The 22,593-nt window shown below is 38.2% G+C and overlaps 1 protein-coding gene across 2 annotated transcripts in view; it reads right to left on the minus strand.

Moving 5' to 3' along the window:
- Positions 1-22,593, minus strand: part of SLC15A4 (solute carrier family 15 member 4) — a 98,310-nt gene that overhangs the window by 14,072 nt on the left and 61,645 nt on the right. The window contains exon 7 of one of the 2 annotated variants that reach the window (XM_030218996.1): positions 17,656-17,695. The exons of the other annotated variant lie outside the window; for it this stretch is intronic. Within the exon in view, the coding sequence (XP_030074856.1) occupies positions 17,676-17,695 (20 nt within the window). The 3' untranslated portion in view covers positions 17,656-17,675. The remainder of the gene's footprint in view (positions 1-17,655; positions 17,696-22,593) is intronic. 2 annotated transcript variants of the gene reach the window in all.

The following is a 22,593-nucleotide window of genomic DNA, read 5'->3' on the forward strand; positions in this document are numbered from 1 at the left end:
CCCATTAGAGCTTTACTTTGAATTATTATTCAAAAAATTCAAAAGATGTTTTGAAATCACACCTCTTTGTAAAGTTCATTCCTTTAATTAAACCTGATATAATGTGATCTGCAATGTGTTTGCAATTCCCCGTTTAATTGTCCTCGCTTATGTTTGTCAATTTCTTATCATCCTTTTCTTAGAATAATTTTTAAACTGCTCTTATCTTTGTACCCTAGGCCTGTTCTTGTATCTCTTCTGTTACCCTACAATTTTTAATAACTAAACCACTTAGATAATGTAATTCACAGGCACTATAATAAACTTGAAATATGAAAAATGTGAAAACTGAATAAGGGTAAGGGGTTACGGGATTCAATATACCACCTTTCTTGGGTACAATCAAAGCGGATTATATTTATTATATTAAGGTGCTTTCTCTGTTCCTAGTGGGCTCACAATCTAAAGTATTGTACCTGGGGCAATGGAGGGTTAAGTTCCCTAGGTTCTCGGCCCACATCTTCCCCTCTACACCTCTTGCATGCCATACTGGTGCCCTGCAGTCTTCATTTTTCTATATTATGTTGCTCCTGGGCTTTCTACACTACACTATCATATTGTACTGAATGAAGCTACATCTTTGTTCATTTTTTTTTAAGGGAAAGTAAAATAAATCAGTTCCCTGAACAAATAGTCTATGTAGTCAAAATACTATCATACAGATCTTATTCTAGCCTGTATCAAAAGATACAAATATGCCAACTCATTGTTTCATTTTATTTATAGATTACCTATCTGACAAATGTTTTAGTGCTGGATTAAAACATTTGATCATTAGAAAATCAACAGAACAATTGTCTTCGAAACATTTAATCCAGCACAGATTCTATGGTTTTTCATTTGTAGCTAGAGAGGTTCTACTCTGTTGGAAGCTACTGATTAATTCCATGCTACTTCAAACAGGTGGAATAGAAATTAAACCCTCTAGCTACCACAGTCATGTGAGATTACAGTAATTAAACAGATTATGAAGAATATGATGGAAGATTAAAAAGGTAAGACGTTTTATTAAAAGGTGCCCAATGTGGAACCAATTATTAAGTATGTTCAGTTTTCCAGTAAATAGAAACTAACTTCTGTTTTTCTCATGAACAGACATTAAGCAACAAATGGTTTGAATGGAGAATTGTACCATATCATGACATCAATCTAGCACGCAAATATAGCAATTGTAAATTATGCAACTTAAGCTCTCTCAAATTTCCTATGATTTAGTTTAAAATATTGTCCTGTTTTGTCATTTTAAATTATAAAACTAAACAGGGTGACTGCTAGAAAACAAACATCTCGTACCTTTTGTTTTGCATTACAAAGCAGCACTAGAACAGGAAGTGGGCAAATTAAAGCCCCCTCCCCCAAAGAGAGAGTGGGAAAGGAAGAGGAGTAGAGAGAATGTTACTTGTGTCTGAAAGGGAAACAGACATCCAAGACCACTCTCTTTCTGTGCCTCTGACTTGAGAGGGAGAGGGGGGAAGCATATCTCTGAGCTCATGGACCCTTTTGCTGGTTCCTACCTCCTGGGCCACAATTCCAGTATAACCCATGATCGAAAAGATTTGCTCACTGCTGCATTAGAATATTGCTGAATGAATACAGTCTGCCTTAAACTAAAGTATCAGTTTGTTATAGGGACAGAACTTAGCCATTATCATTTTTCTAAAGCATAGCTTTTTCAAATTAAGTCAGAGCTTTTACAAACACAAGTGATAACAAAACACTATTTAATTTTTGCAGATTAAATATACATTCCTTTATTTCTGCTCCCAACAATTCAGAATCCCACTGGCTCAATCATATGACAGGGTCCTAGAAGCCCAGAGCCCGAATGGTGTTTTTTTTGTTTTTTTAATTAAGAACGGAGAAAGTGAGGTCCAATCAAAATGAGGCATGATTTAATAATTATCAATTTTAAAACCCGAGTTTGCAAGATTGTGGTTTCAAAGTTTAGTTTTTCTAATATTATGGGTGGCAACGACATCTCAGAAGCCTGTCAATTAGACATTTATGCAGCAATGTAGCCATGTTGCCGATTACTACCAGGAATGCCCCCCCCCCCCCCCCCCCACCCCACCCGGCAGCCCCAAGGTAGAAAATAGAAAATTATTTTCTAGTGTGGGGAAACTGCTTCTGCCAACTTCAGAACTACCACCAGCTGTCTGTGCTACCCTGGCAGTAGGGTCAATTTGGCGTGCGCTACCCATGCAGCAGCCCTACCGCAGCTTAGTAAAAGGGCCCCTAAGTGAGATATTAAAGCAAGTTGAAACTAATGTGTTTTTAGTAATGCCTTGAATTTGGGCAGGGAAAAGCTCTGTCCTAATGTTAGGAGGAAGACTATTCCAGAGACAAGGTGACAAGTACATAAAATGCAGAAGATCTAGTAGACTGATAATGAGCACTCTTTGGAGCAGGCACAACCAAATGATTAACATCAAGAGATATGAGTACATGTTAGTGTATATAGAATAACTAAGAAATCCAGATAAAGGGGGCTTCTTCTAAGATGTAAACTTTCTAAGTAATAACCAACATTTTGAACTGAATTCGGTGTTTTATTGGAAATCAATGGAGTTGAATTAGCAAAGGAGTAACATGGTCATACTTCTTTACGCCAAATAGTAAACGTGCTACTGAATTTTGGAGAGTTTGTAAGTGACAAAGATGATATTGAGAAATAGCAGCATATGCAGCATCTCAATAGTCTAACCTAGAAATAATAAATGCATGATCACGATATGAAAATATGTGAAGACCGGAAATCTAACAGAATGGAGATGACAGGGCCAAAAGAAATCTTTTGACAACCTGTGACACTTGGAGATCAAAGGAATATTGAGAATCTGTATAAAAAAAAAAATCTATTTAGGCAATGGCAGGTTAAACAGAATAGGAGTCAAAACTGGCTTTTGATGAAATCCAGTAATCCAACAGTTGGATTACCAGATTTCATCAAAAGCCAGTTTTTACTCATATTCTGTTTAACCTGCCATTGCCTAAATAGATTTTTTTTTTTAATACAGATTCTCAATATTCCTTTGATCTCCAAGCCTGCTTTTGATTTATTTAAAACTAATTTATGAGACAAAATCTAGTTGGAAAGGGCTTCGAAGGCAGCTTGTAAGAAACCTAAGTCACGAATAAGGAGAGATTGGAAATATTAAGAGAATGTCATTGGAATAAAAAAATAAACAGATGTGGTAAGCTTGAAGAAGTGCTGCTAATGGGCTCAGAAAAATATTGAATAAAAGAGGGGAAAGAATCTAGCACTGCAGGACTCCACAGTTAACAGGGAATTCAGCAGAGGAAGAGATAGCAGAGGATATACAGAAGAAATGTAAGAAACAAACCAAGCCAAAGTTCAACCAAACCTACAGCTTGTAGATGAGAAATGAACACAGAGTGATCTACTAGACTGAAGGCTGCAGAAAGATTTAATGAGACAAAGAGCGACATTTCCTTTATCTAAGACAAAAAGTAGCTCGCTTCTTTATTTATTTGTGACATTTATATCCCACATTATCCCAAACAAGTTTGAGTTCAATGTGGCTTACAATAAACAGTATAGGATAACACATAAGAAAGTAATTTGTTGTAAGAAACCAATTTTACAATACAATATCATAAACATAAGTACATAAGTACATAAGTAGTGCCATACTGGGAAAGACCAAAGGTCCATCTAGCCCAGCATCCTGTCACCGACAGTGGCCAATCCAGGTCAAGGGCACCTGGCACGCTCCCCAAACGTAAAAACATTCCAGACAAGTTATACCTAAAAATGCGGAATTTTTCCAAGTCCATTTAATAGCGGTCTATGGACTTGTCCTTTAGGAATCTATCTAACCCCTTTTTAAACTCCGTCAAGCTAACCGCCCGTACCACGTTCTCCGGCAACGAATTCCAGAGTCTAATTACACGTTGGGTGAAGAAAAATTTTCTCTGATTCGTTTTAAATTTACCACACTGTAGCTTCAACTCATACTGAGATAGCTATGGATGATTAACATTTAGAAAATCTATTATGAATGAGAAATTGTACATGAAGCAAAGAGAACGTTAATGGTAAACAGAGTAATAACCAATTCAGGTAATAGTTAATTGTTTGAGATATGGTTCTTCTTTGTGAGGGTTTGTTTGAATAGGAATGATTTGAGGATTTTGCGGAATCTAGGATATTCCTGTATATATTTCTTATTTTGGGTGGTAAGGAGTTCCACCATTTGGTTCCTAAATGAAGCCTGCAGAGTGGACAGTTTTGTAGATCACTTTTTTTGCAATTTGGGAGGTGTAGTCTGATAGTTTCTTGCCTCATATTTAGTATTTAATTGAGGTAAGATTATCAATGGTACCATATAGTCTTCTGGAGCTATGCCATTTAGTATCTGAAAGATAAAGGTACATAATTTGAAGGTAATTCTCACTTTGATGGGAAGCCAGAGTAATTTGATTAATAAAGGGGAGGCACTTTCAAAATGAGAGATTTTATATATGAACCTAGCTGCAGTGTTTTCAGCTGTTTGGAGTTTTTTCAACAGGTACTCCTTACAGCCAGCATATATGGCATTACAATAATCGAATTGGGATCATGTTAATGATCGTACCAATAGTCTGAATGTTTCTGATGAGAAATAGGGTCTGATCCTTTTTATGATTACTGAGGAAACTTGAGTATCAAATGTTAAATGTTTGTCTATAATTATACCCAGAATTTTCAGATTATTGTGAATGGGGAATGAAGTGTTGTCAATTGTGAAACTGTTGTAGTTGTTTTGGTCTTTGGTCTTTGGTTTGGATTCTGAGGCCCAGGTTTCCATCAGATTTAAGCCAAGTTTTGCCTTTTGTAAGATGTCTTTAATGTTCTTTTTGAAGATTATGTATATTGTAATATTGTCAGCATATATGAATGTTTTGAATCCTGCTGTTTCTAGTCCATTGCTTATAAGAGCTGCAATGGTGGTTTCAGTGCTATGACTGAATCTAAATCCTATTTGTTGCAGATAAAGTACCAAAGGTTTTGCACAGACTATTTTCTCTGTGATTTTTGATTTTAATGCAGAGATTAGAATTAGGTCTATGAGCTGGGACCTCAGGGTGAAGTGAAGGGTTTTAAAGTATTGATTTGACAATTGCTTTTTCCCCCCAACATGATGGTACTATGCCTGTTGAGAGATAAGATGAGATTAAATGAAATAGTAATGGCAGAAGGCCATGATGTGAAATTTTTAACCAACTAGAGGGGTAATTAAACTTGGAATTTGTTGCCAAAAAATGTGGTAAAGGCAGCTAGCTTAGCGGGGTTTAAAAAAGGTCTAGACAGCGTTCTAAAGGAAAAGTCCATACACCATTATTAAATTGACTTGGGCAAAATCTACTGCTTACTTCCGGGATAAGCAGCATAAGATATATTGAACTTTTTTTGGATCTTGCCAGGTATTTGTGACCTGGATTGGCCACTGTTCGAAACAGGATGCTGGGCTTGATGGACCTTTGGTCTGTCCCAGTGTGGCAATATTTATGTACTTATGGATTCAATGTTTTTGCCCATATTTGCATGATGTTTATCTTATCACTGTACATGCTTCTGTATTAAAACTTTTTACAGCCGTCTTTTTATCCAGTTTATTTTGCCTATGTACCACTTTTTATGCACACAGATTTCTTATTGTGTTGTGTTTTTATGCTTTTGGAATTATATGCACATTAATATATTTTATTATCATAGTTCTGTAGAGGTTGATAGACTCCTAATGCAGATGTCATCACAAACATGGCTGTGTCAAGTCTTCTCAATGAACTGCTCTGTTTTACATCTTGGATTCTTCATTTTGATTGGACCTCACTTCCTCCTTTCTTTCTTTCTTTCTCCTTGTTCACCTGTGAGGCTTTATTGCTCCTTTGCTCCTGTAGCACTTTAAGCACATACTGCAGGAAAAATATAGACATAACTTGTCTTCCAAGTTATTTTTGGCTTGGAATGGAATGGAAGAACAGTACAAGCTGTGACTGAATATTCCTAATACCAATGACTCTGTATAACTAAAACAAAACTCTCTCGGAATTTACACTAATTCTCAATAGTTTACAGAAAATCATGGTTATCTTTCCATGTTACTCATTCAGCTAACACCTTTTGATTGGTAGCTCAAGGTTAGCTATATTTCAGGTACATTTTCCTAGGTGGTTTATTGTTTTTCTTACATTTGTACCCCGCGCTTTCCCACTCATAGCAGGTTCAATGCGGCTTACATATTATATACAGGTACTTATTTGTACCTGGGGCAATGGAGGGTTAAGTGACTTGCCCAGAGTCACAAGGAGCTGCCTGTGCCTGCAGTGGGAATCGAACCCAGTTCCCCAGGACCAAAGTCCACCACTCTAACCACTAGGCCACCTGACAGAGTAAAACGTGGCTTGCCCAAGGTCACAAAGACCATCAGTGGATTTGAACCCCAGTTTCTCTGGTTCTCAGCCCACTCCTCCTCGTGGTTATCGGTAAGCAAAGCAATTCCCAAGCCTCACTACCTGCTTGTTTCTTTGCTTCTCCCCTTGAAATGGGTACAATTAAAGGGAAATCTCCATGCCACACAGAATTACCCCCAAAGCATCTGTCCAATACAACAGTTCTACTAAAAATGACAGTATTCCGAAATTCTAACACTTTTCTTACTAGATCACTTATCCAACACTCTTCCAAAAAAAAAAAAAAAAAAAAAAAAAGAGTTGACTGAAGTCAATCTTAGGTTCACAAAAAGACACTTATGCGTTCTCGCCTTAAAGCAGAAGAGCCATCACTCAGACTTCAAAACAGGACATTTAAAATAGGATGGATCATAGATCATCATGAATCATGGTCCAGGTTTCTTGTCTTTGAAGTGAATCAATGGTTGGAGAGATCACAGAACCATCAACAGTTCTTGGTACTTCAATTTCTCATCCATTCTGACATGGACCTTTGTGGCTCCATTAAAGGGCACACTTTGTATTTTAGATATAGATTACACACACAGTTCCTTCTCCCTCTATTAATAAAGTCCTAAAATACGGCAATTACCCATTTTATAGGTGACATCTAATTAAGAAGTGCTCCAGCCGTACTGAACTAAGTTTGCCTAGAAGTACAGTGTTATATAAATCCAAATGATTCCTAAGCAGAGTGTATGACAACCTGGTGTGACATGTCAGGTCAATCCTGGCTTTTAAGCTTTCAAGTGATCATACCATAATTCCAACGTCACTTAAAAGTATGACAATAGAACTGGAACAATTATCAAGATATACTAGAATGATTCATGACTGAGTTAGAAAATCAAACTAAAAAACTTATATGAAAAGGTAACAAGAATTACACATATCCAATGAAAAGTACTATTAAGGCTATTATGTTAGAAACCCATCCTGTGTATATAGAAGCATTTATAAGCCTTTTATCGTATCAATTGCAAATTTCAGACAGCCCCTATCCTCACATCTACACTATATACAGATTTCAAGCGAGTGTGGCTTGAGTGTGGCTAAAATCTACACAAATATTCCCCATTTCACAAAGGGAATACAGGTGTCTGGGGAAAACATAAGAACACCAGCTGAAAGGCATGCATAAGTGTTGACGTGCTCGTTTCAGTGAGGACTTTTTAAAAGGGATTAAGGGAGTCTGCCAGGTACTTGTGACTTGGATTGGCCATTGGTGGAAGCAGGAAACTGGCTAGATGAGCCATCAAGTCTGACCCAGTAAGGTTATTCTTATGAGTCATTCTCCTTAATACCATATAGTTAATATCTGTCTACAAAAATGAAACCAAGTTAAAACTGCAGCCTCACTACACTGGCATCACTTATGCATGTAGGTATGTAAAATGGAGCAACTACATGTAGAAGTGGAGCTACTTCCACGAGTAATTGCAAACAGCTTCACATGAAAGTTGCAATGTTCATGCTATTCACTTTTTCAACATGTTTGTTTGTAAAAGGGCTGCTCCTACTGCACATATCTACAAATACACATTCGCTCCTCCAGGTATTTTAGAAAAGGCTCTGTGTTTGCAGATCCTTTTCTAAAATTACACCAGAATCGCACGTGTCTTGATCTGGACAACTCAATTCTGATCTCTACGTTCTATATAAAACGAGGCTCCAAGTGTTCTTTTATAAAGATGGAATCTCTCGGGATCTTCTAGAAGCCCCTTCTAACTGCAGAAGATAAAATTTTTAAATATGAACAAAGCACATGATTTTTGGTGGAATCCTATAAACGTTATTTGCATCAACTTCTAAAGAATTATTAAATGATTAGCCAGCAACATTACTTATTTCTTATCTATTTAAAATGTAAAGCCTAGAGAAATGTATTCCTAGTGACTTAAAATTAGAATCAGAAATAATGTACATATAACTTCAAAACTGAATTTTAAATCTAGCAATCCAAATCAAATCTTAACAATTCTCCCCCCCCCCCCCCCCCCCTCTTTTTCAGATGCTCCCGAGATCACTGCTATAAATTCTTCCTGATGTAAATTAAATAAATAAATTTCAAAACAAAATAAAATACAATTCAGTTTTGGGGAGGAATCAAGATGGCAGCAGTTAAGTTGTTCTCTTCTCATATAGCTGGCAATTATGGTAAAGAAGAATGTAAAACTGGATGTATATACCTCAGAACCCCCAGTCTTTCTTTTGACTACCCCTTCAGGACCAATGGATGCTTTTGTCCAGGGTCAGAAAGTGACCTCACCAGTTGAGGGACTTAGCCCTCTGACACCCCTGCCAGGTGGAGAGGCATCAGGTCTTGGCTTAGATCTCTCTTTTACTCCCAACATGCCCTCTCCCCTACCTCAGCCGTTTTTCAGCTGGTTTGCTGGTATCTAGACACAATGGCTCAGCATTTGTCAAAGCCTCAGTGCCTGGAGGGAAGATCTCAGCAGTTGCTGCAGCAGTGGTTCAATTGCCTCCAGGTTATCAGGTTACAACATTCAATGTAGAAGGGGCTTATAGCTGCTCCAGGTCTGGTCTTGCTCTGCTGTAAACTGGTACTCTACACCACTGATGGCACAGGAGACGAAGATCTTGCAGAGGCCTCCTGTTTTTACTTGAGACTATTTGGACTGCTGTTCCAGACCGAGATAAAGCTTTATCCATTCAGTTTTACTAATATTAAGCAAACACTGTTAAAAACAGAATTGGTGGAATCAGATTCAAGGGAGCTGTTTAAGGTCACTGATAACTTGTCTAGATTTGGTAAACCCATGTTCTCCTGGAAGATTAAACAGTCAGGAAGAGGTGCTGTGAGAACAGTTCCAGAGAAGGAGTGGTCTTCATGGGTAAGAATTTGCTGGGAAATTGTTTTTAAACTTGGGGAAAGGTAGACTTAGAATTAAATAGGTAACCTCAGGGACCTTATTTTTGAGTTACTCTGCTCACTTAGTAAAGGAGTTAAAGGATTATTGTTTCTTAGCATATAAAGTCTCCATTACAGTTCCATAGGCTAGCATTTAAGGGTTGGGGTGGGGGGGGTTGTATTTTTTTTTAACAGTTACTATAATATCAGTATAAAACACAGTTAATAAGCACAGCAAGCCTCAGTTTAGGATCTAGGTGTCATTGTTGATGATACTTTGAAGCCCTCTGCTCAGTGTACAGCGGCAGCTAAGAAAGCAAATAGAATGTTAGGCATTATGAAAACGGTAGCGGAATTCAAGCATGCGTGGGATAAACATAAAGGAATCCTGTGCAGAAGGAATGGATCCTCAGAAGCTTAGCCGAGATTGGGAGGCGGGTCTGGTGTTTGGGTGGTGGGGCTAGTTCTGGGCAAGACTTCTACGGTCTGTGTCCTGAAAATGGGGCTAGTTCTGGGCAAGACTTCTACGGTCTGTGTCCTGAAAATGGCAGATACAAATCAAGGTAAGGTATACACAAGAAGTAGCACATATGAGTTTATCTTGTTGGGCAGACTAGATGGACCGTGCAGGTCTTTTTCTGCCGTCATCTACTATGTTACTATGTATTAGGAAAGAAATGGAAAATAAAAATGAGAATGTTATAATGCGTGTCACTCCATGGTGCGACTGCACCTCAAATTCTGTGTGCAATTCTGGTCACTGCATCTCAAAAATAGATATAGTTGAATTAGAAAAGGTGCAGATAAGGGTGACGAAAATGATAAAGGGGGTGGGACGACTTCCTTATGAAGAAAGGCTGAAGCGGCTATGGCTCTTGAGCTTGGAGAAGAGAAAGCCAAGGGGAAGTATGATAAAGGTCTATAAAATAGTGAGTGGAACGGAATGGGTGGACATGAATCACTTGTATACTCTTTCTAAAAATAATAGGACTAAGGGCACGCAATGAAGCTATTAAATAGTAAACAAAACAAAAATCAGAGAAAACTCAGGAATTTGTTGCCAGAGAATGTGGTAAAAGAAGTTAGCTTAGCAGGGTTTAAAAAATGATTTGGATAACTTCCTAAAATAAAAGTCCATCAGCCATTATTAAGATGGACTTGGGGAAAATCCACTGCTTATTTGTAGGATACTAACTGTTAAATAATTGTAGACCGTCACTCTGTCCCGTGATACAAAATAACAAAAAATATACACAGAGTGTATGGATTTATTTATTTGGATGCAAATATAATACCCCCTAAGGGCTATTTAACTAAGGTGAGGGAGAGTCTCATATGTAATACACGATAATATTTCTTTCACTCAACAGGTGAATCGATTATTCGTGTTCATGTCTTAATCATTGACTCAGCCTCCACCATCCTAATTGTACTGACAAAGAAGTGACTTGCACAAAATTCTCAATATATTAATTAATGCACACTGCACTTATCTTAGGCAGGTTGGTGCGCTCTTAAACCCCAACAGGTCCCCGTTTCGTATTCACTTTATCAAGGGGGAGTGCCACCAATTCCGATTACTGCCCCAGGCATCTATGTGTGCTGGCTTGTTCTTATCCTATTTGTAGGATAAGCAGCATAAAATGTATTGTACTATTTTGGGATCTTGCCAGGTACTTGTAACCTGGATTGGCCACTGTTGGAAACAGGATATTGGCCTTGATGTACCTTTGGTCTGTCCCAATATGGAAACACTTATATTCCTATGATTTTGTTGATAGATTTCAGAAGAAAGTTTGGGACAGAGTTTCCTCCTAGAACACAGTGCTCTACCGAAAGCTGAGTGTGTGATGACGGTAAATTATAGTGGGTGGAATTTGAAGCATCGACACCAGAGTGGGTATATAGAAACATGACAGCAGATAAAGGCCATATGACCCATACAGTCCGCCCATCCTCTGTAACCCCTAATTCTTCCTGTTCCTAAGCAATTCCATGCCTTTTTAAATTCTGGAACAGTCCTAGACTCCACCACCTCCACCGGGAGGCCATTCCACGCCTCCACCACCCTTTCTGTGAAATGGTACTTCCTTAGGTTACTCCTAAGCCTATTCCTTCTTAACTTTGTCATATGCCCTCTCATTCCAGAGCTCTCTTTCATTTGAAAAAGGTTCTCTTCCTGTACATAAATGCCCTTGAGATATTTAAACGTTTCTATCATGTCTCCTCTCTTCCTGCGTATACATGTTGAGGTTCATAAGCCTGCCCCTATAATTTTTGCATTCAAGACCACTTACTAATTTCGTAGCCACCCTCTGGACCGACTCCATCCTGTTTATATCTTTCTGAAGGTGCGGTTTCCAGAACTACACGCAGTACTCCAAATGGGGCCTAACAACAGACTTATACAACGGCACTATCACCTCCTTTTTCCTGCTGGTCAAGCCTCTCTTCATGCACCCAAGCATCCTTCTGGCTTTGACAGTCGCTTTTTCTACCTGTTTGGAAGCGTTAAGGTCATCAGACACAATCACCCCCAAGCCTCGCTCTTCCTTCGTACACTGAAGCACTTCACCCCCTATACCGTACCCTCGGATTTTTGCGACCCAAGTGCATGACCCTGCATTTTTTGGGATTAAACCTTAGTTGCCAAATATCAGTCCATTCCTACAGCTTCGATAGGTCCTTCCTCATGTCATTCACACCCTCCAGGGTGTCCACCCTGTTGCACAGTTTAGTATCATCCGCAAAGAAACAAACCTTACCAGACAGCCCTTCCACAATATTGCTCACAAAGACGTTAAAAAGAGCTGGCCCTAGGACCGATCTCTGGTCCTAAACTTTGGAATTCCTTTGCAACAGCACTTGTGGGAGATACATTCAATTATCACATTTCAAAAACAACCGGAGGCCTCTCTCTTCCAGCAAGCTCTCTTAAGAACTGGTAGAAGGTTTTTGAAAATTTTATATAATGACTATTGATGTTATATTTTGTTTACTTGAGTTTGTTATTAGCTAATTATGTGTATTTGCATGTAAGCCACCCAGAAGATTTGTGGGGTAAAAGATTTTTTTTTTTTTTTTACTAAACTAACTTTCAGACTGTTGGAAATAAGCATGAGCACACTACTCAAATACAAAATATGCAATTGGTAGATTCTTCATTGATAAAGGAAAATGCTCTGCTCCTGCAGAAGATAGAAAATCTACAAAAATAATGTGAGATACTCAAACCTTCATTTCATAAATTTTCCAAAACCTCTATTTGTAACACCCAGACACATTTAAATTTTATCTAAAGGAAATATTGCAGATCCCTGAAGATTCTGTTCCTCCTATATCTCGTACATATCATTTATCATCTGCTAAGAAAGAAACTTTGGAAGCTCAAGGGGATCTACCTATTGAAGTTGATCTTTTGAATGTTTCTGAAATACTGGATATTTCTGAGACGGACTCCATTACTTTTGCCACAATGGTTGGCTATTGCGATTATTATTATTATTATTATTATTATTATTATTAATATTAAAAGATATACCCTTTGTGGATTCTCAAGTCAGGATTCTTCCTGACCCACAAAGAGAAACTAGAAAAAAGAAAAAAATAATAATTTCCTTTTCTGAAACCAGGAATTCTACAATTGAGAGCTTTTTTTTGTGAAGAATTCCTGTAAATGTATTGGTATATTAAAGTCAGTTAAATATGCGTGTGTGTGTGTGCTGTGTTTTTTTTTTTTTCTTAAATAACTTGTTTGGCTCTCAGCCTTAATTAAACAGCAGAAGGGTGATCTTCAACTCGCTGGCAAGAGCGACTATTTACTTATTACAAAACTTATGTTTAATCCATAGTTTTTAGCGGATCACAAAGTCACACTCATAATACAAAACAAAGGGTGATCTTCAACTCGCTGGCAAGAGCGACTATTTACTTATTACAAAACTTATGTTTAATCCATAGTTTTTAGCGGATCACAAAGTCACACTCATAATACAAAACAAACAAACTTACAACATAACACCATTACAAATAAAATCAAACAACTTTTTAAAACAGGCACAGGATCCTTACTCATTCCCCCAGCTGTATGCTTGCATTAAGTTTTCCCTTTTAAATTCTTTAAAATCTGTAATATTCCTAAATCTTAAAAGTAGCTTATTCCAGTCAACTAGACCAGCTATGCAAGAACTCTTTATGTCTATATTCATTAGACTAATATGAGATGGAATATCTAGTAAATGTTTGGCTCCCGATCTCAACAATTTTCTCCTCCAACTGTTCACCCTCTAGTTTCCTTGCCTCTGATCTTCCCCTCTCTGATCACCATCTTATAACTTTCACACTTAAATCTCCTCCCTCCCAGTCCCGTCCTATCTTATCTAATTTATCTAGGAATCTTCACGATATTGACCCTTCATCTCTATCCTCCCATGTTTCAAACCTCCTCTCTACTGTGGCACCATCCACGTCTGTTTCTTCTTACAACAATACTCTATCCTCTGCCTTAGACACTCTTGCACCTTTGATGACCTGCCCTATAAGGCGTACAAAACCCCAGACTTGGCTGACTTCTAATATCCGCTACCTACGTTCCTGTACCCGCTCCGCCGAACGCCTCTGGCGGAAATCTCGGGCCCTTGCTGATTTCTTACACTTTAAGTTCATGCTGACCTCCTTCCAATCTGCTCTTTTACGCGCCAAACAAGATTATTATATCCAACTGACCAACTCTCTTGGCTCTAACCCTCGACTTCTCTTCACCACATTGAACTCTCTCCTCAAGGTGCCCCCTCCCCCAACTCCCCATTCATTATCTCCTCAGACCCTTGCTGAATTCTTTCACGACAAGGTTCAAAAGATAAACCTTGCATTCTCTATCTCCCCACCTCTCCCTCCACTAGTCCGTTCCCCTCTCTCTCTCCTTCCCCTCATTCCCTTTCCTCCTTTCCTGAAGTTACTATTGAGGAAACTACACTTCTCCTTTCTTCCTCAAAATGTACCACCTGTTCCTCTGATCCCATTCCCACCCACCTTCTTAATGCCATCTCTCCTGCTCTTATTCCTTTTATCTGTCACATTCTCAACCTCTCACTTTCCACTGCAACTGTCCCTGCTGCCTTTAAACATGCTGTGGTCACACCTCTCCTTAAGAAGCCTTCACTCGACCCTACTTGTCCCTCTAATTACCGACCCATCTCCCTCCTTCCCTTTCTCTCCAAATTACTTGAGCGTGCTGCTCACCGCCGCTGCCTTGATTTTCTGTCCTCACATGCTATTCTTGACCCACTACAATCTGGTTTCCGCCCTCTCCACTCAACCGAAACTGCGCTTACTAAAGTCTCCAATGACCTATTACTGGCTAAATCCAGAGGTCTCTATTCCATCCTCATTCTTCTTGATCTTTCCGCTGCTTTTGACACTGTCGATCACAGCATACTCCTCAATACCCTGTCCTCACTTGGATTCCAGGGCTCTGTCCTTTCCTGGTTCTCTTCCTACCTCTCCCTCCGCACCTTCAGTGTTCACTCTGGTGGATCTTCTTCTACTTCTATCCCTCTGCCTGTCGGCGTACCTCAGGGTTCTGTTCTTGGTCCCCTCCTCTTTTCTATCTACACTTCTTCCCTTGGTTCATTAATCTCATCCCATGGCTTTTCCTACCATCTCTATGCTGGTGACTCCCAAATCTACCTTTCTACCCCTGATATCTCACCTTGCATCCAAACCAAAGTTTCAGCGTGCTTGTCTGACATTGCTGCCTGGATGTCTCAATGCCACCTGAAATTAAACATGACCAAAACCGAGCTTCTCATTTTTCCCCCCAAACCCACCTCCCCACTTCCCCCGTTTTCTATTTCTGTTGATGGCTCTCTCATTCTCCCTGTCTCCTCAGCTCGAAACCTTGGGGTCATCTTTGACTCTTCTCTCTCCTTCTTTGATCATATCCAGCAGATCGCCAAGACCTGTCGTTTCTTTCTTTACAATATCCGTAAAATCCGCCCCTTTCTTTCCGAGCACTCTACCAAAACCCTCATCCAAACCCTTGCCACCTCTCGTTTAGACTATTGCAATCTGCTTCTTTCTGGCCTCCCACTTAGTCACCTCTCCCCTCTCCAATCGGTTCAAAACTCTGCTGCCCGTCTCGTCTTCCACCAGGGTCGCTTTACTCATACTACCCCTCTTCTCAAGTCGCTTCACTGGCTCCCTATCCATTTTCACATCCTGTTCAAACTTCTTCTACTAACCTATAAATGTACTCACTCTGCTGCTCCCCAGTATCTCTCCACACTCGTCCTTCCCTACACCCCTTCCCGTGCACTCTGCTCCATGGATAAATCCTTCTTATCTGTTCCCTTCTCCACTACTGCCAACTCCAGACTTCGCGCCTTCTTTCTCGCTGCACCCTACGCCTGGAATAAACTTCCTGAGCCCCTACGTCTTGCCCCATCCTTGGCCACCTTTAAATCTAGACTGAAAGCCCACCTCTTTAACATTGCTTTTGACTCGTAACCACTCTCCTCCACCTACCCTCCTCTCCTCCTTCCTGTACACATTAATTGATTTGATTACTTTATTTTTTGTCTATTAGATTGTAAGCTCTTTGAGCAGGGACTGTCTTTCTTCTATGTTTGTGCAGCGCTGCGTATGCCTGTAGCGCTACAGAAATGCTAAATAGTAGTAGTAGTGGTTGGTAAATATACAACCTAGCTGCCAATAATCTGAGACTTGTTGTTTTAAAATCTTAAACACCAGACAAAGAATTTTAAACTGGATCCTTTGCTCAATAGGCAACCAGTGCAAACTCTTTAAAACAGGAGTAATATGTTCTGAACGAATGGTTCCTGTCAATACCCTAGCCACCTAGTTTTGTGCTATTTGCAGTGCTTTCATCTGGCTTCTCTGGAGTCCTAACAACACTGCATTAGTGTAATCAAAACAGAGTAATTAGACTCTGTACAATAGTTCTGAAATTATGTGGCTTTAATGAAGTCCTCAATCGCCTCACTAAAATAAACATCTCTGATGATTTTGTTTACCTGCACTTCCACTGTTAATCCTTCATCAAGCATTGCACCCAAATCTCTCAGATTTCACACAATAGGTATTAAATCATTCTCAAATTGAAACTGTCAGAATATCATCAGAATCATGTGGCCAACAATACAATCTAGGTCTTTAACATTCAATTACAGGCCATTTGCATCGAACAATTAATATACCACAAAATTAACTTCAATCTATTAAATGTGTCAAATACTCTTCTCAAAAGGAACAAGAAACTGTGTATCATCTGCATATAGCCTAAACTGAATTCCAACAGTTTAACAGTCGACAAAGGGGTACTAAAAAAACCCCAACATCATTAAAAAGAGCAGTCAAGCATGAACCTTGTGGAATGCCTGTTAATAATTAACTGAGATTCTGATACATCATTCCCTTGTAAAACACTAAAACTTCTTTCTAAACAAACAAACAAGATTGAAACCACTCTAAAACTGCACCGCTTACTCCAACTGATTGTAATCTGTTTATTAAGATAGTGTGGTTTCTATGTCTTTTTTTGAACCGGATCAGCTTCAAGTGTTAATAGATTCTATAAAGATTCCGGATAGCCAGGAAGTTAGAGAATAAGAACTTTGATTAATGATAAGTAAGTTGTGAACTAACCAGGTCATTTTCCTTAAAGATTATGTTACTATTTTTCTCCTCAATTATTAAACCTCCTCCTCTTGTTCTTCCTTATTTTGTGGTCTAAAAAAGAGAATGATTGTATATAATATATTTTTCTAGTGGAGACTTTTTTTTTATATTGCATTAATGTACAGTCATCTCTGTATTACTGTTTGCAAGTGACCCTTGTAAAATGAAAAATTATAAATGATAAAAAAAAAGACAGTGTGGTTTATAGTATCGAATGCAGCTGAAACATCAAGAATCACCATTAAAAAACGGTTGTCCATTACAATAACGTCTCAGTGTCATGGTGTGAGCGAAAACCAAAGTGATTCGCATCCAATACTTTATTAAAATAAAACAATGCGCAGATAAAATTTAAAAATGCACTAATTGATCATAGACCAGTCTGAGATAGGCCTATAACTCTCTACAGAGTTCAGATTAGCTTTCACATTGTTCAATAATAGTCTAACAGTCTCCTTCAAAACATCAGGCACTTTATCCTCTTTAAAACATCCATCAATGATTTGACTAATCACTGGAATTGCTATCTGCTTCAAAGCCTTAATTACAGATGGTTAACAAAAGTCTTTTTTACAAAAACTATTATTTACCTTAGAAAATGTATGTTTAATCATTTCTTGAGAGATACTCCTGCAAAAACCCATTGCTCACTATCATGCAAATGGCAATCACTGTCAATTAGTAATTTTATCTGATTAAATTGGTCAGTAATCCATTTTACTTTTCCAACAAAACCATTACCAAAATCATTACTTGAAATCTGACATTATATTCACACTCCCCTCATCCTGAGTTAATCTATTAACTACCAAAAAAAGCTGTTTAGTACTTGGACACTTGTTCAATCTCTATCATAAAACTCACATTTTGCTTTATAAGTCATATTCCTATATTCAGTCATCTTATCAAGGATTAGTAATTCAAGTCACCCTTGAAGGATATTTTCTCCACTCATGATCTATTTTCCTCAATTCTTGCTTCATCACCCTGATATCATTAGTAAACCATGGAACTTTATTTGATCTCTTCATAACTTTACTATTCAAAGGTGCAACAATATCCATAGAATTAGATAACAATACATTCCACTTTTCCACTAGTAAATCTACTAAGTCCTCCTCCTCAAGTGTCAACGTAGGTAAAGCATTACTCAACTCCTTTTTTCGATCTTCCAATTCAAAATGCTTTCTACTACATTTCTCGTTTTTTTTTTTTTTTCAAAAATCATACTATCTCCAGTACAATTTACTTTCATTTTTATCAAAGCTTGATCTGACCAAGGTATAGATTGCATCGACTCTACATTCAGGCAACCTAAGCCTTTCAATTTTTCTTCAAAAACGAAATCTAAATTATATCCCGCAGAATGTGAGGGCACTTTTATATAATCTGTCTCCATCCTAATGCATCTAAGGATTCCAACAAACCTTCAACTAAATCATCGTCCTTAACTAAATCAACCCTCAAATTAAAATCACCCATTAAAATTGTATTTAAATTCAAATTAGAAGCAATAAAACTTAAAGATGAGTAATCCTTATATAAAACCCTGGAACTGCATACACTAAAACAAAATGAACCATGCTGAATGACAATACCAATATCTCCATATCATCCTCTTCAAACCCATTACAATTCACTCTTAAAAATACATACAACTCCTCCTCCCCTTTTCTCTTTCCTCCTTTATTTCAAAGATGAGTAATCCTTATATAAAACCCTGGAACTGCATACACTAAAACAAAATGAACCATGCTGAATGACAATACCAATATCTCCTTATCATCCTCTTCAAACCCATTACAATTCACTCTTAAAAATACATACAACTCCTCCTCCCCTTTTCTCTTTCCTCCTTTGAAATAAAGCAGAATAACCAAGCCAAGACTCGGTAACACACAAAATATCATCATCCTGTTCTCTAATTAAATCAAAAAGCAAAGAAACCTTATTCCTTACTGATCTTGCATTTATTGAAAACACTAAGATTCCTAATCGATAAACATATAAAAATATGAAACATCAACTGGAATCAATTCTCTTGTTCTCACATTTTTATAATAAGAATTCCTCTGTAGATCATCATATCTACCCCTCCCAATTAATACCGGTATATGACTAAAACACATCGTCTCACTATATTTCCCCAAAACACAGTCGGAGAAACCTTCCAAAGTCCTTCTGAAGTCCACACGAAGGAGCTCCTTTGTTGCACTCATTTGTTGGCGCAACAAGAGTCGGAGCTCTAACCTCCAGAAAAAGGTTTCTCCCTAAATCAGCTCAAACGCTGAACCGAATGACATCACAGGTAGGTGGGAAAAAGCCTCTATGACGTTTAAGCTTGGGAAGACAAGCAGATGTTGTTGCAGCGTTTTTTTTACCACTCGATGCTCTCTCCGCAGTGTCATGGACTTAGATATAAGTATTTTTTTCTTTTTATTTCTATTGATATAGAATTTCATTCTGTACCTTTTCCCGTAGATTTCATTACAAGTGATTTATCATTGGGTTGTATCTAAGTTTCAATAAATATAACATTTTTAAAAAGACAGTTTTCTCCTTCAAACAAAACCAGTGGCTGAATTTTTTTTGCCCGTCCCATCAGCATTTGTTTTCATTTAGGACCCTGTTTACTAAGCCACACTAGAGGCGCATTAGCGTTTTTAGCACATGCACTAACTGTGTAGATGCCCATAATACTCCTATGGGCGTCTACACGGTTAGTGCGCGCTAAAAACACTAGCACACCTTAGTAAACAGAGCCCTAAGTGACATCTGATGCACATTTCTGTGGTGAAGTCTTAGAAGGCTCTTACTATAAAAAAAATCTATCTTTAAATTCAGCATAGAAACCAAGACAACTCAAATCCTCCTGCCCTCCAACCCTAAACACACCTAAACTGAGAAACAGACAGCCTAAATCCATATAATCTCCTTTAACAACACTTTTTCCAAAAATAAAAAAAGCAATTCCCATAAATCTTTTCCATTAATTACTTGAAGGATGAGAGGAAGTCAGCTTTCCAGCATTATCTATCCTGAGCAGAGCCCTTCAGTCAGTAATGCTGCCACATGAAGCATTACATTTGTCTTCAGAACACATGTCGATAGCCTTCAAGAATTTAGTGTGGTCACAAATGTTGCAAAGGCAGACCAAGGCAACTTCCTATTTTCGTTCTGTTTAGGGATTGTCTTCAATGTTCCAAATTACATGCACTGGAAAATATCTTTATGCCAACAATAGAAACTACTGACTCAGCAGACAGAGCTGCATGTCGAACAGTAGCCCAAGTGATCTCCATTTGTTCCAAAGCATGACTCACTTAAGAGCCTGATCTTAAAGTGATGCTAAGAAGGAGATTTAAGTGTCAGAATAAACCATTATCATGACACCGCATGACTATTTCTATAGGTATCAAAGGGGACAAGAAACAAACATTGGTTAGCTGTAGCAGTACCAAGACTGCACTAAGCACCACACCCTATAGGCCAAAATATAAACTACCATCAATGGAAAGAGAACACAATGTGGGGACTTTTAAGAAGAAAAAAATGTAGATGATTTTACACAACATTTGAATCTTAAATTAGGCCAAACTTGTTTCCCTTGTGTTAAGGGTGTTTCAAAGCTATAATCAGAAGAATGAGTTTTTGGAACTTTTAATCTTGAAGATTCTGTTCTTGCAGATATTGACCACCCTTCTGTACTGTAACAGCAGCTTCTTACTATATACTGTAACCAAGTGAAAGGTACACTAATTAGCAGACATGAATCCTTGCTTAGCTAAGGATTTCTGATAGCTGTTTTTTCCTGATGTAAAATGAAAGTTTCTACAACACTGTTTATCTAATTAACTGCACACCTAAAAGCTGGGTTCAAGGATCATGTCAACTGCTAATCTGAAAATAAGATTAAGGGGGCCTTTTACTGAGCCATAGTAGTATTTTTAGCTCGCGGTAGAAATCAGCTTGTAGTAAATGCAAAGACGCCCATTATATTCCTATGGGCATCTCGGCGTTTACCGCCAGCTGATTTTTAAAACACTACTGCGGCTTAGTAAAAGACCACCTAAGTCTGCTATGTTAGTCTCAAAGAGATACATAGAACATAAAAACAGATGACGACTGTAGGGTCCATCTAGTCAGTCTGCTTTAATTCTGTTTGTATTTGGCTTCAGCCCAGTTGATATGCCCTCTCCTGGAAGTGAAGAATCCCTTTTCCTTAACTTGAATTGATTTTTAAAATTCTACTAAATCCAAAGGAAGACCATTCCAAGCATTCACCACCCTGTCTGTGAAAAGGTATTTATGTTACTCGAGTCAAACTCTTATCCTAATATGACTTCTGTAGATAAAAGGTCAAACAAGCCGTAGACACCTGTTTATTGACTAGGTGTGTGCAGTAAGACTAGTACAGCTCTCAGAAGCTGGTCAATTTTAGTCCATTGAAAAGCTAAAAAAAAACTTACAAGCTGTTTATTCTGTCTGATAAATTTATATCCTACTGAAGCTCATTAACTAAATTCTGACAAGTACATAGCCATCATTAAAATATCAAAAAATAATTAACAATGAAAATTAGAAAACTTCAAGGCACTGTCCCCTGCCTGCTGAAAGTACAGTTTCATGGGGAAGATTTACACTGAAGACGATCGCCTTTTATGGCATTATCTATGTAACCTCAGAGGTGTTTAAATTGCACTGCAACAGTTCAAGTTTATTTAACATATTGCAAGTAAAATAAAATTATCTAAGCAGTGTACAAATCTAAGATAATTCAGTAGGAAGGGAGGAGGAAGAAAGGAATATCTAGGTTACAATGCAAATAATTATATCAAACTAAGCTAAAGAGGGGTGCTACAAATAATGGGGAAGGGTAGTGAAAAAGAATAGCCAGGGTAGTGAAAGGGGGCAGTCTTGCTGGAATGGAACAATGAAGGGAAGATTACTCATCATTTAGGTTCTGGTGGAAACTCTTTTGAGAAGTAAGCTTTAAGTATAGACAAACCTTAAAAATGACAGTTCTATCCGTAAGTCCAGTGAGATAGTATTCCAAAGGGTAGGAGAAAACAGACAGAGGATGTTCTAGCATTAGGAAGGCTGGGGATGAAGAAGGTACCCTGAAGTGGGTCCATATTAATCAATTCAGACCATACCACCCTAGGAAGCTTACTGCCATCCTAAATGAGAGAGAGAGAGAGTGATCAAAACTCAATTTCTGATGAATAAATTGCTTGTATTTATATTTTCCAGGTACAGACTCAAGGAAAACAAGCCGGCATGACAAGTTGTCAAGGATCCTCCTGGGCTAAATTGAACTGGCTTTCAAATTTAGGAGCAAAATTCGCCCTTTCCTTTTTGAGCACACTACCAGAACCCTCATCCACACTCTTATCACCTCTCGCTTAGACTATTGCAACTTGCTTCTCACAGGTCTCCCACTTAGCAATCTCTCTCCTCTTCAATCTGTTCAAAATTCTGCTGCATGACTAATATTCCGCCAGTGTCGTTATGCTCATATTAGCCCT

Source organism: Microcaecilia unicolor, chromosome 11, assembly GCF_901765095.1.
Source record: "Microcaecilia unicolor chromosome 11, aMicUni1.1, whole genome shotgun sequence".
Taxonomy (NCBI): domain Eukaryota; kingdom Metazoa; phylum Chordata; class Amphibia; order Gymnophiona; family Siphonopidae; genus Microcaecilia; species Microcaecilia unicolor.